This window comes from Leucoraja erinacea, chromosome 4, assembly GCF_028641065.1.
Source record: "Leucoraja erinacea ecotype New England chromosome 4, Leri_hhj_1, whole genome shotgun sequence".
NCBI lineage: Eukaryota > Metazoa > Chordata > Chondrichthyes > Rajiformes > Rajidae > Leucoraja > Leucoraja erinaceus.
Genome location: NC_073380.1, coordinates 503,175 through 518,040, shown reverse-complemented (window position 1 = coordinate 518,040; position 14,866 = coordinate 503,175). Strand labels below are relative to the sequence as shown.

The window sequence follows — 14,866 nt, the reverse complement described above, 5'->3', positions numbered from 1 at the left end:
TGATAAAAACGAACCTGCCTCCACCACCTTCACTGGAAGCTCATTCCACACAGCCACCACTCTCTGAGTAAAGAAGTTCCCCCTCATGTTACCCCTAAACTTCTGTCCCTTAATTCTCAAGTCATGTCCCCATGTTTGAATCTTCTCTACTCTCAGTGGGGAAAAGCTTATCCACGTCAACTCTGTCTATCCCTCTCATCATTTTAAAGACCTCTATCAAGTCCCCCCTTAACCTTCTGCGCTCCAAAGAATAAAGCCCTAACTTGTTCAACCTTTCTCTGTAACTTAGTTGCTGAAACCCAGGCAATATTCTAGTAAATCTCCTCTGTACTCTCTCTATTTTGTTGACATCCTTCCTATAATTAGGCAACCAAAATTGTACACCATACTCCAAAATTGGCCTCACCAATGCCTTGTACAATTTTAACATTACATCCCAACTTCTATACTCAATGCTCAGATTTATAAAGGCCAGCACACCAAAAGCTTTCTTTACCACCCTATCTACATGAGATTCCACTTTCAGGGAACTGTGCACAGTTATTCCCAGATCCCTCTGTTCACCTGCATTCTTCAATTCCCTACCATTTACCATGTACGTCCTATTTTGATTTGTCGTGCCAAACTCCATCTGCCATTTCTCAGTCCATTTTACTAACACATTATAACCATATAACCATATAACAATTACAGCACGGAAACAGGCCATATCGGCCCTACAAGTCCGTGCCGTACCGAACAACATTGTTATCATTCTGAAAGCCTAAAACTTTCTTCCACACTGTCAACAATTCCACCAATGTGCATGTCATCACCTATCAAAAGCTTTTAACTATCTGTTCTTGCAAAATCAATTGGAAGTCCATTTGGCAAGGGAAAGTGCAAGAGAGTGCCACTGCTTCTTGGAGCACAGGTTGGTTACAAGCCAACTCCATTGTCAGCTGCAACTGTTTTACAGCTGATCTGCATGAAGATAATGGAAAAGTGCCCTAGCAGCTGTGTGTTGATGAATTCTGACTGAGGCCATATAAATGTTTACATTTTCACGAAACAGATTTTAAGGACTTGCATTTACAACAATGATCAACCCTGTACAAAGTATTAGTCTCAAAACATTGAACATTTACTACTGTACTGGCAGCCACCATTGTCCTCTTGATACTTGGATGTTTTGACAAAAAGTTATTAATTAACAGAAGTACAATAAAAATTCAAAATGCCAGAGTAATTCAGCGGGACAGGCAGGATCTCTGGAGAGAAGGAATGGGTGACGTTGTGGGTTGAGACCCTTTGTCTGTTACTCTGTCTTCGCCCTTGACACTTTCAGTCCCAATCTATATTGGGAGAGTTGAACTCATCTATTATGCCCCAGAAGCGATCCCAATGGTTCAAAAATCAATGTTTGCAAGGGCTGGCAGCAAGAAAATTGAATCATAATGCAAAAACCATGAAATTGCTGGAGTAACTCTGGAGGTCAGGCAGCATCTCTGGACAACATGGATATGCGATGCTTTGGGTCGGGCCTGGGACTTCCTACTTCAACCATAGTATCGGATAGCCATGACTAGCATGGCCAAGCTTAGATGAGACCACACCTAATCATATATTATCATATTGTGGCGGCACCCGGTGGTTGGGCCACTAGCTACACGAACCCTCAGCAGTCGGTGGTAGGGTCACATGACTGGGCAATGGCAGGGAGGAGTTGTCACGGGGTATAGGGGTGTGTCCTGGTATATATAACAAACCCCAGAACAAGTCTCTCTCTCTCTTACTTCGAGCTGACCAGCTCTCTTCTCTCCAGGGCTGAGTGTCCTTCCACCTCAGCTCAAGCCCACGAAGGCAACAGCCTCGCAACACCAACAACAACTTTATGTTAGAGGACCAACGTGTATGTATAACAAACCTTTTATGCCTGAATAAAGTAATCCATTTGTTCACCACTTTTGGTGCCTCTACAATATCATCATATACAAACAGAATCCTCATGCACTGGATAGCACACCAACTAAGCTTCCCGCAGTATCTTGGTGACAATGATAAACCAATAACACTACCAAAGCAGCACAGTAATTCCATTACTGCTCCTATTACACAGCGGACCAATTTCCAGGCAGGTTATTTTCTTCATTAATTGAACAGTTCACTTGAGATCTAAGTCTACCCACCCTTGAGACACAATGAGTATGAACTTCAATATGTAAAACTCCAGAAAATGCGCTCCGACCCCTCAGTATATGATCCCTTAAATGAGGTAGATTAGGGAGAAGATTGTAAAATATGAGCCTTGTAAAATATCAAATAGACAATGGGTGCAGGAGTAGGCCATTTGGCCCTTCGAGCCAGCACCGCCATTCAATGTGATCATGGCTGATCATCCCCAATCAGTACCGCGTTCCTGCCTTCTCCCCACATCCACATATCTATTTTTAAGAGCCCTATCTAGCTCTCTCTTGAAAGCATCCAGAGAACCTGCCTCCACCGCCCTCTGAGGCAGAGAATTCCACAGACTCACCACTCTCTGTGAGAAAAATTGTTTCCTCGTCTCCGTTTTAAATGGCTTAAACCGTGGCCACTGTTTCTGGACTCCCCCAACATCGGGAACATGTTTCCTGCCTCTAGCGTGTCCAAGCCCTTAACAATCTTAATTGAATGAATAAGAACTATGTCAAAATGGGTCACTTCCAATATGTCTGGGACCATCTCTCTGAGGGTAGACACTGAGATCAAAATTTACCACTACATCGAATGTCTTGGCCAAGCCTTCAGCTGGCGGCAGAAAACCGTACTCAAAAACTAAAACATCAAACACAGTACCACCCAGAATCAAGTCTACTGAGCTGCAGATATCCCTGCCCTCCTGTATGCCTCAGAGACACAGATAACATACAGAGAACATTTCAAAGCAGCAAAGTGGTTATCACCAATTCTTTCAAATTCATTGACAAGCTAGGTGAACTAATATCAGCATCTGCTTCCAGGTCAACATCCTCAACACATGCTCAAGTTCTAAACCTTTGTGTTCTCTTCACAGCTCACTTTACGACGCTGCTTTGCATCATCAGCAAACTTGGGCATGTTACATCTAAAATCATTAATATGAATTGTGAATCCATGTAGCAAAGTACAAATGTCTGCTGCACCCAACCTGACAACAACCATTTGTGGATGTAGTCCAGATTATCACGCAAACCATCCACCCTTCCAATGTCTCCTCCTACACTTCATGCTGCCTCGGCAAGGCCACCAGCATAATCAATGACCAGTCTCACCACAGTCACTCACTCCCTCATCTCCCCTCTCCCATCAGGCAAGATGTGCAGAAGTTTGAGAACACACACCTCCAGATTCAGGGGCAGTTTCTTCCCAGCTGTTATCATTCAACTGAACTGCCCTCTCACCAGCTAGAGTGTGGTCCCGACCTCCCATCTACTTCATTTGAGACCTTTGAACCATTTTCCATCGGACTTTAATTTGCACCCTTTTTCCTATTCCTGTACACTGTGGACAGCTTGATTGTTATCATATGGTCTTTTCTGCGACTGGATAGGATGCTACAATAGCTTTTCACTGTACCTTGGTATACATGACATTAATAAACTAAACTTGTGTTTTGGAATTATTTCTCTACATCCCCACGTTACCTTTAACCCAATTAGCTCTCATTTAGTATCATATCCGTAACCAGATATCTTTTCAGTTTTTACAACACCATACCACCAGTTCCAACATCAATCGACCCCAATCTGCTTCAGAATGCCAACTTGTGTATAGTAATTTTATTTGGTTACTATACCTTCGAAAGATCCTTCTGTCATTTTCCCTGGTTTCAGCTCGACTTCTTTGTTGGAAGCCTGTTGTACTGTTTCCCTCTGCTCTTTAGTCTGTTGCATAGTATGGGTCTTCCACAGTTTTCGGAGCTCCTCCACCTCGGTCTCAGAATCCCGAGCACATTCCTCCCCTGATTTCCTCATTTCATCATTGCTCGCTTTCTCGCACACTTCTGAGGAATCCACAGCAAGTGCAGTTTGAGTTGTACTGCCTGCTGCTTTCAACTCATCAGCATCAGAATCCTTGTGCTCACAGGTCACATTATGACTATGATTGGAAGGCTGCTCACCCTCACTGTGATGTGTCTCCAAACCTTCAGCGCATTCGTCATTTAGAGTTTGTTCAACAGTTTGATTTTCATTTCCCTTTATTTCAACCGGTTTGTCACCTGTATGAGCCAATATTTTTTCATTAGCTTCTGATATTTCCACAGACGAAGGCAAGAAACATCCTTCCACACCAGACTGGGTTATTGTTTGCACAGATTCCAAGGAAGCTCCTGATGATTTATTTTGCCTTGGCTCATCAGAAGACACCAGCTCCTCCCGAATAGGGGACAGTTCTGATTCAGTGAATACATCTTCAGACAAGGATTCCTCTGTGCTTCGTGGAGCTGTGCTGTTGCTGTCATTCCCTGTATCTAGTAATTTGGAGTCAACCTCTTCTGTATTACTCCTTGTTCTTCGGTTTAACTGTTGAACATCTTTGATTGACACAGAATATTTAAGTTCTCTATTGGAAAGAAAAAGAAAGTCAACTATACATTTATGTACTTAACACTATTCAGCTCTGAACTACCAAATTTGAGTCCAACAAAAATATCTTTAGCTTATTTTCTGGTTCACATTTTGTACAAAAAAACCATACAAACCAACTTTATGAGATGGAAATCTATTCTGGTCATCCACGGTATTTCAAATAGAAATACAACTTCCCAATTTTAATTTGCATTCACATTTTAGAATGAGCACACTATCTGTGTGCCCAAAACAACAACTGCACAGCAGCCAATTTCCCACCTAAAATGTGCCTCACCTTAAGGAGGAAGGTATTTCAAATATTTTTTCAGAACTCTAGTAATATTGATCAATCCCTGGTTTGACATGACCTCAACATTGTTGTTCCAAGTCATCTCAATGAGGTGGTCATTTGTAGAATTCATGGAGCAATTCCGGATATCAGTATCCAAATTAATAATGGAACTAATAAAAAGATCTAAAATGTTACAGTAGAAACTTGAAAATATTATAGAATATTTACAGAGATGAGAAATTAAAGCTTTCTCTTACATTCACATTTCAGAAAAAAAGCATCTTATACACAACATTTTAAATCGTGTAAATTTCTCTTGTCAATCTATATATCTCAAAGGGCATCAACGAAAACTCAGCAATTTGTTCAGCCACAAATGCACAATGTTGATGCATAACATGAGGAACTTCAACACTCTGAGATATATAGAGAAAATGCTAGACTACTCAGCATGGACCTTGGTATCTGCAGGTTCATTTTCCGACATCCTGAGCTTCGAGTAGCAAGAGTAGAGAGTGACATAAAATTAATGCATGCTAGTGCAATTAATAGACAGGCATGGTGGTGGGCCAATTGGCCTGTTTATGTGTTGCAAAGATGAAAAGGTTAAAAAAAATGACCCATATTTTTGGTAACTGAAGTGAATGTGAAGGTTGTGACAGGATAGATCGTGACAGTTTGTAAAATATGGAAATAAGGATCGTTATCACTTTTTAAAGAATAAACATGAGAGTGAATATCTTTAAGCGGGTTGTGGATCTTTGGAGCTACCTGCACTATACACATGGCCTCAAAATGAAATCAATAGTTTTTGCTTTTCGAACATGTCCGTAGCTTCATGATCACCATTGTTGATACCAACCTCTTATTCCCTATATATCTGATTAAATTAATTTAAATTCCACAATTGCCCTGGTGTAATTTGGATGCGTCTCTGGATAAGTTGTCCAGGCCTTTGGATTGCCACTAGTTCCTATCGCCCTTCTAAACATTATGTTTACAGGCCTGTTATGCTGCTGCAAGTAAGAATTTCATTGTTCTGTTATCGGTACATATGACAATTGAACATTCTTTACTCCTGATACCAAAGCCATTAAAAAAATGTTCTGGTTCATTTATTTTAAGTCGAGAAAGATTTCCATTTTAACCAGCAGTTCAATTTCCCTATGATCCAATGCTTGGCCTTCGTACAGAAAATGAACAAGCTCTATTTGTATTAATATTTATGTTTTCCCTTATATTACAATTACACAAGCTATTTAAACCATTTCATTCCTAGTAACTAAATTGGAGAACAAGGGGATTTAAGTTTTACGAATCCAATTTAATTTCCTGTAATGTTATAACAAATATTATAGCAAGTTTTTTTTTTAAATAGTAAGGGTGCACTATTTGACATTTTACAATTCAAAAGTTAACATAATTAACATATTTAAAGAAAATTGAATTAAAATGCTTGCTATAGGCATTTTCAGTAAGTTCACAATTTGTTATTTAAATAGTAAATTTTAAAATAAAATGAATATACAGGAGCAATCTTGGAAATGTTACATCTAAATACGGCAAACTATGAAAGGAGGAATAAATCAGAATGCCTGTAATTTCATTTGTTTCAGCCACTTCCTTCAACATTAAAACATTATTAGTGTTTTGTTGTCTGAAGAAAGGTCTTGACCCGAAGCGTCACCCATTCCTTCTATCCAGAGATGCTGCCTCTCCTGCTGAATTACTCCAACATTTTGTGTCCATCTTTAGTGTTGTATTACTATGATGAATCTACCGTATCTGGGTATATTACTACTCATTGTAAAGGTGTAATACAGCCCCTACCTTTACTTTATTTACCCATGCAGCATCCATTGTCCCAGAACTGATGAAGAAATTGTCTGACTGATAACTGATAATCAATGCAGTGTCACATTAAACATATCATTTAATAATACACCATTGAATGAACATGAAGCTTCCAAAATAAGCCAAGCTTCAGCTACTGAAATTTTTAAAATCTAAATAAACAGTTTTATTATTGTGCCATTTAAAAAAAATGTGCGAGTCTAGCATTGGTAATGGTAAACAAGAAGTGACTGGACTGCAAAAATCTATCAGATTCTTGCAGGATAGGAAATCTGCTGGATCTGGCTGAAATGTGATCGAAAGTCCCTCAATTCAATGGTTGCTCTTGATTTTCTGCCATTTATTGTATATTTACTTGTCTTGTTTGTCCTCAAATAGATTAAATCATACTTCTCCAGAATGAATTCTCCAGACCTACCATTTTTGTTCCCAGTGACCATATAATACGATACAAAACATTTACTATCTTGACTCTTGTATTTGTCTAAATCATAGGAGAACACTAAAAACACGCCCTGTGAAACTCCACTGTAAAAGGTCTTCTAGTCTTTAAAATACATGTCTACTATAACCAATGCCTGATGTCTTGGATCAATCTCGAAAGTTATATCCCACTTTCAAGAAAATCAAGGACCATCAGTAAATGGATATTAAGGAGTATGGCATATGGAGAGTCATTAATGGGGCATTTGATGTAGCCTACATTGGAGTTAGCAAGCCATTTGACAAGGATCTAATCGCAGGGTCTAATAGAATATACCACGTTGGATCTACAAATGACCCAGCAAGAGATGGCATTGAATATATAATAGATATAGTGACTGGAAGGCTGATTACATTGGCACTTCACTAAGCTCAGGGCTATATCTCAAGCTTTGCATGGTATATACAAGTAAATACATATACAAGCAGATTTGAATAAGAGCAGAAGATGTGAATAAAATATTTACAGGTAGAGAGCAAAAAATCTATGATGTCAAATCTTGTTTGCTCTCTGCAAATGCAAGGCAAAATATAATGAATGGTAGAAAACATAAATGAACAGAAGGATATTTGGAACACATGCCATAGACACAAAGAGTCATCGAGTCATACGGCATGGAAACAGTCCCTTCATCCCAACTTGCCCATGTGGACTAAAAAGCCCCAACTACACAAGTCACACCTGTCTGCGTTTGGCCCACATCATCTAAAGATTTCCTACCCATAGGACAAACCTCTTAATAGATAACTGTGATTAACAAGTCAGACCAGTTACTTTGGGCATCTAAGGACATCTTAGAACTGTATAAAACACAATGCACATCTCATTTAGACCAGTTTTCAGTTCTGGCCACCACATTACATGAAAAGCACAAGATCACTAGAAGAGATTTATGAACTTTTACATGGAATGGATAATTAATTAATGTATTTAAGACTGACTGACCAGTATTGTTTCTTAAGAACAGACAAGGTAGCGAGAAGATTTAATATAATTATATAGAATTATTAGAGGTAATGTTTGGGAACTCTTACTTCACTTTTTAGGAGGAGATATTTTTTTAAGAAATTAGTAAGAGATAAACTGGCAGTACACTTAAACATTATAATTTGATGAGTACTTGATGTGGTAGAAGGATCAATCAATTCTTTATTTCAAACAGAATAAAAGGATCTTGTTGAAGAATGGTTCTGACCCGAAACGTCTCCTATCCATTTTCTCCAAATATGCTGCCTGACCCGCTGAGTTACTCCAGCATTTTGTGTCTATCCTTGGTATAAACCAAAGATCCTAATCTTTGGTATAAACCAGCATCTGTATATCCTTGTTATTACTTGATGTCTAGAAATGGAATTGGCCTGGATATCTCTTTACCAATCGGACAAGATGTGACAGACAGAATGAAATGCATTTGTGTCATAAATGTCTGAATAAACAACGACTTTTTTTTTGTTGATAGAGAAGTGCTCTTGGCTATAATTTGCGGATTTTCATTAGTCACCTTCACTGTGAATAATATGTTACAAAATGCTGCATTAACTAGTTGTTAACAGATACCAAATGTTGGATCTTACGGAGGTAAAGATTCTTTGATTTTACTATCCAAAACGTCCTTGTACATAGCGGCTGAAAGGATCTCCTCCATGGGACACATGATGCCATATTCCTCGCAGCCAAGTTCTTTTACTAAAGGATCATGCTTGTGAGGATCGAACATAATGTTGTTGGGAGTCACAAGGAGGACACCAGTGACTGCTCCCTGAAATGAGAAAGACATGGAATCACATGTTTAAAATCACCTGGTTTGCATTATCTTCTGATATTTATCCTCATCCATCTCACTGAAACATCAAGTCCCTTCAGTTTCGAGCACTCACATGTCTAGTTAGCAACTGACAGCTCAAGCCCCATACCGTAAGGTGTGCTTATAATGTAAGGTTGGTCTTCCAGTGCCATTCTTTGGAAAGTACAATAACTTTTTTCTGTTCAGATGGAAAATGAATCTGTGGTTCGACTCACCCAAGAGGATTTGCACCAAAACATATTTCATAAAAAATAAAACAGATCTCTGACATTGAGATATATCCCCAAAATTATTAACATATTACAGCAAATTATTAAAAATACAAGTTAAAAAAAGAAAATATTGAAGTTAATTAATTTAACAATCAACCTTCACCTCCAACCCCTCAGGCTTGAATTCATGTTGAAATAAATGCTGTCTCCTATCCCACAGTTGCTCGTAGACTCTTGAGCGCCACAGTGTGCGCGTGGAAGTTGAGACTTGCTGAAGTTTTGATGGCCAGCAGTCAGTGATTCAGACTCCAGCCAACAAAATTCACCCCAGTTATTTGTGGAATGTAGAACAACTATCTGACATTCCAACACTTCTATGACATTTCAGTGTAAGACATTAACATACAAGTGGAAGTTAAGGGCCTGTCCCACATACGTGTTCTTGACATGCAAATTATGCAACCTCGTGGTCGCGTTGAGCCGAGACGGTCCTGCAAAGGTCGGGCGCGATTAGATGCGTACGCACAGCCGGCTGGAGCATGTGACGTCATTTGAAGATGGACACAAAGCTGGAGTAACTCAGCGGGACCGGCAGCATCTCTGGAGAGAAGCAATGGGTGACGTTTCGGATCGAGACTCTTCTTCAGTTTGAAAAGAAGGGTCTTGACCCGAAACGTCACCCATTGCTTCTCTCCAGAGATGCTGCCGGTCCCGCTGAGTTACTCCTGCATTTTGTGTCTATCTTCAATTTTCTTGGCCCCGCTCTGGGAGTAGAGTGGGGGCGGATCCGGACCGCAACGGCCGTGAGCCCCAGGCCGAGTCGGCGATCGTTTGGCTGCTTCTGCTGCTGTTGTAGGTGAGACGTTGCGTCACGCCAGGGTCTTGAGCCTGTCCCACTTTGGCCGTCAGTTTCGCGACAGGCCATGGGCTCGCGAAGATTTCGTTCACTACAAAAATTTCGGAGCCCCGCGCGATGTTGCGCACAACTACATACCCCTCCGCGCTTCTAAGTGGGACCGGCCCCGCGCGGCCATTCGATGCCCGTGCGCCTCAACGCGACCACAAGGTCGCGTAATTTGCATGCCAAGGACACGTAAGTGGGACAGGCCCTTAACATTAACATTTCAGGTAGCATCCTAAAACTGCTTAATTGGGGAATTGTGCAGTACGGCAAGAGGAAACCTAAAGTGCTTACCTTTCTTAAACTGATTTGAAGGTCCATGAATAGAAATGATGACGTTATAACGATGAAGATTCCATAAGAAAATGGTTAATTCTAAAAATACACTAGGTTTATTGATATAATCGGAAAGTTAATTTGAGTTCAGTGGATAAGCATTTTTTTGAAGCAATGCATTTTGGCAGGAAGTGTGACAATTTGAAAGAGCCCAGTGATACAGTTTGCTGCACAACAATGCTTATGATTGCTGGAAGTCAATTATCCATGTCCCTCAACTTTGCAGCAGGAATTTCTCAAGGCAGTATCCTAAACCTAACCATCTCCAGCTGCTTCATCAAAGACCTTCTTTCCTTCCATAATAAATTCAAAGGACAGGATATTGAGTCATGATTGGTCTATTCAATTACGTTCACAACTCCTGAGCAAATGAACATAAAGTGCCGGGGTAACTCAGCGGGTCAGGCAGCATTTCTGGAGCACATGGATAGATTATTTCAGTTCCGAGTCCTATCTGTGTCCTCCAGGGCGACTGCCTGATCCAGAGTTATTCCAGCACAATATTGTATTCAACACAATATTCCAACATCTGCAGTTATTTGCGTCTCCTGAGCCAATGAAGCAGAGTCCACATATGCATGCTGCACGACCAAGACAATATTCATGCATTGGCTGTTAAGAAGCATGTAATATTTGTGCCACCAAAGTGCCAGGCAATGACAATCTCCAACAAGAAAAGTCTAACCAGCTATCCTTGACTTTGAATGGTATTAATATTGGCCAGTACCTGATCATGCATGGTCAATATTTATCTGAAATGTTGACCATTTCAGATAAATGATCTGAAATCCATTAAGGATCAATCTGCTAAAAAACGGTGGCTGCAAGGGGAGATATTTTAGCAGTGAGGAACTTGCTACTTGATTCCCTAAAACCTACATGGCACAAATCATGAGGTGATGGAACGCTCATTACTAGCCTGGATGAGTGCAGTTCCAATTGTGCTCAAGAACCAAAATCAACTACCTTCTTTCCACCACAAGCACATGGTGTGCAATACGGATCATCTACAAAATGCATAGTAGTTACTTGCCGTTGCTCTGACAGTATCTCTAAAACTTTTGACCGAGAGGAACAAGGCCTGGAGATGCACGGATCCAGTAAAACCCGTACATACCAACTACATCACATATCTTCCTATTAGGAAAACATGTTGCAGTTCCTTCATCAATCATGAATCTACGTCCAAGAACGCCTTCCTCAACAGATTTATGGGAGTAGCTTCACCAGAAGAATTGAAACAATTTAAGAAGCTGGCTCACCACCATCTTCTCAACAGCAATTATGGATAGGCAATAAGCATTGGCCTTACCTGCAATATCACAAGCTGAAAATGTCATAACAAAAATAGGACCAGATGTAGATATGTTTGAAGATATCAGCAATAAGAACATAGGGTTTATTCACTTCTCAATGGAGAACTCAATAATATGGGAAATAGGTGTTAGAGTATCATATAGCAAACATCAAGATTATTCTGATCTATTGTGGTATCATTTTTCAGCACTATCACCATCTATCTTCTATACTATTACTAAAACTCTCATCTTGACCACTGTGTTGAATTTAAATTTGCGCAAAAACGCTACCCTATATCGCTAGGATTATTTTGCCACCTTACTCACCGTTCTCCTCTGCTCCAAGCCACCAAGTTTTGTTCTGATAGATGAAATATTAGAAAAGGTTATGAAGGTTTAAAAAATCGTGAGATCAGCAGATTGGTCTTCTCGCCTGTCAGTAACCATGAAGGTAACGCCCCTTCCGGCACCCACTGGAGAATAAAGGCCCGGAGGCGGGGCTGAGTAAACAAGCCGTGCTGATTAAGTCAGCAAGATTGGAGTCGGGAAAGTCGCTGTGTGGAGTCGGGAAAGTCGCTGTGTGGAGTCGGGAAAGCCGCTGTGAGGAGTCGGGAGGTGCTGTGTGGTGCCGCGGCCGATGGTTACTGAAACATAGAAAATAGGTGCAGTAGGAGGCCATTCGGCCCTTCGAGCCAGCACCACCATTCATTGTGATCATGGTTGATCGTCCCCTAACAGTAACTCGTGCCTGCCTTCTCCCCATATCCCTTGACTCCACTAGCCCCTAGAGCTCTATCTAACTCTCTCTTAAATCCTTCATCAATCATGAATCTACGTCCACGTCTACGTCCACTACTGAGTGGAATCCCTCTCCCCCCACACACCCCCGCTGCCCCCCACAGTAATGACTAATGCCCCTGTCCCACTTAGGAAACCTGAACGGAAACCTCTGGAGACTTTGTGCCCCACCCAAGTTTTCCGTGTGGTTGCCGGAGGTTTTTGTCAGTCTCCCTACCTGTTTCCACTACCTGCAACCTCCGGCAAGCACCTGCAACCTCCGGGAACCGCACGGAAACCTTGGGTGGGGCGCAAAGTCTCCAGAGGTTTCCGTTCAGGTTTCCTAAGTGGGACAGGGGCATGAGCCTTGACAGCCCAGTCAGGAAGATTCACCACCATTCAGGTGAAGATATTTTTCTTCATCTGAATTCTAAATATACTTTCCCTTATTCCCAAACTGTACCTGCTGGCTCCAGACTCCTCAGTCAGGGGAAACATTCTCCCTGCATCAGGCCTGTCAAGCTCTTAATGCATTTAAGTTTCAATGAAAAGTTATGTAATTCTTCTAAACCATGCAGAATATAATTAGAATACAAACCCTCTATTTCTAAATTTAATTAGGTGATTCATCGCTACAGCTCTCCAAGGATTGCATGTACTTTTGTTGGTAAGGAGATTAAATTCTACTTTATATTCCAGGTGCAGACTCACCGAGACTCTATACAAGTGAAAGAAGACACCATTATTTTTCAAGCAAACCCTCTTGATTGCTTGATGCACTGACATGTTGATCTTCAGTGACTTGTGCACAAGCACATCCAGGACCTCTTGAATCTTAACACCACTAACTCGCTGTAAAAAATACTCTACTTTTCCATTATGTTCCAAGTCGATGCCTCACATTTTCTCCCAAGTAATATTCCTCCTACCACCCCATTCCGCCTTCTGCAAAGACCACGCTCTCCGCAAATCCTTCCTTAAATCATCCCTTCCCAATCAAAACACCCCCTCCATGGGTACTTTCACCTGCAGGAGATGTACCACTTGTCCCTATACCTCTTCCCTCGGATCCATCCAGGGATCTCCGCTGTCCTTCCATGTGAGAGAACCTCCTCTAACTTCATCTATTGCATCCAGTGTTCCCGATGTTGCATCCTGTACCCTTCTTCAGACCGAAGATCAGGGGAAGGAGAAACGAGAGATACAGTCGGTGATATTGAGGGTTATAGAATAAATGAATGAAAGATATGCAAAAAGTAATGATGATAAAGGAAACAAGCCGTTGTTAGCTTTGGGCAGGTGAAAATGTGTTACAGACAATGAGACTCAACAAGATGACTTTGAAGCTAGAGCGACTTGGGTGGGGGAGGGATGGAGAGAGGTGATGATGTTAGAGAAATCAATATTCATGCCACAGGGCTGTAAGCTTCCCAAGCAAAATATGAGATGCTGTTCCTCCAATTTGCATTTGGCTTCACATATGGTGTTTGGTAGGAGTTCAAAAAAAGCAATTCAGACTATTTCCTCGATCAATAGATTACTGGAGCAAATCTGAGTAAAGATCATTTTAGATTGTTTTGTATGGGATAGAATTCTTGGCCAATATCCTCGTGGGTCAGATTGCAAGTACTCATGGGGACTGTTTAAACTGGTTTGACAATGGAATGGGAAGTTGAGTGAACATTTAGAAGGGAGTATATCAAAACTGGAAATAGACGGCTGAAAAGTGAGAGAACATAATGCCGATCTAAACTAATCCTTTTATCTCTAATTCACTGCATGTTCATGCATCTCTCTGAATGTCTCTCAAACAATGATATCATATATGCTTCCAGCACTTACCACTCTATGTAAAAACATAGTTGACAAAATTGTTTTAATTTTCCTCCTCATACCTTACACTTGTGCCCTCCAGAATTTGACATTTACTCCTTGGGAAAAGTAATCTTACTATCTACCCATTTTCATAACTTTATACTCTTCTATCATGCCACCCCTCATCTACCGAAGCCCCAGGAAATACAATTCAGGTTTGTCCAAGCTTTCCTGATAGCAAATACTTTCTAATCTGGATAACATCCTGGTGAACATCTTCTGTACCCTCTCCAAAGCATCCACATCCTTCTTGTGCTACAGCAACCATGACTGCACACAATACTCCAAATGTGGCCTAGCCAAAAGTTTATGCAGCTGCAACATGACTTTTTGACTCTTGTACACAATGCCCTGACTGTTGAGAGCAAGTATGCTGTATGCCTTCCTTACCACCCATTTACTCGTGCCTTTCAATTTTCAAAATCCCTCTGTATATTATCAATGCTTAGAAGAGTCCTATAT

At 40.9% G+C, this 14,866-nt stretch overlaps 1 protein-coding gene across 1 annotated transcript in view; it reads right to left on the bottom strand.

Annotated features, from left to right (window-relative positions):
- LOC129696081 (oxidation resistance protein 1-like) overlaps positions 1-14,866 on the bottom strand; it is a 147,361-nt gene that overhangs the window by 79,907 nt on the left and 52,588 nt on the right. The window contains exons 5-6 of the mRNA XM_055633489.1: positions 8,776-8,960; positions 3,797-4,563 (exon numbers count right to left, since the gene is read on the bottom strand). Of these exons, the coding sequence (XP_055489464.1) occupies positions 3,797-4,563; positions 8,776-8,960 (952 nt within the window). The remainder of the gene's footprint in view (positions 1-3,796; positions 4,564-8,775; positions 8,961-14,866) is intronic.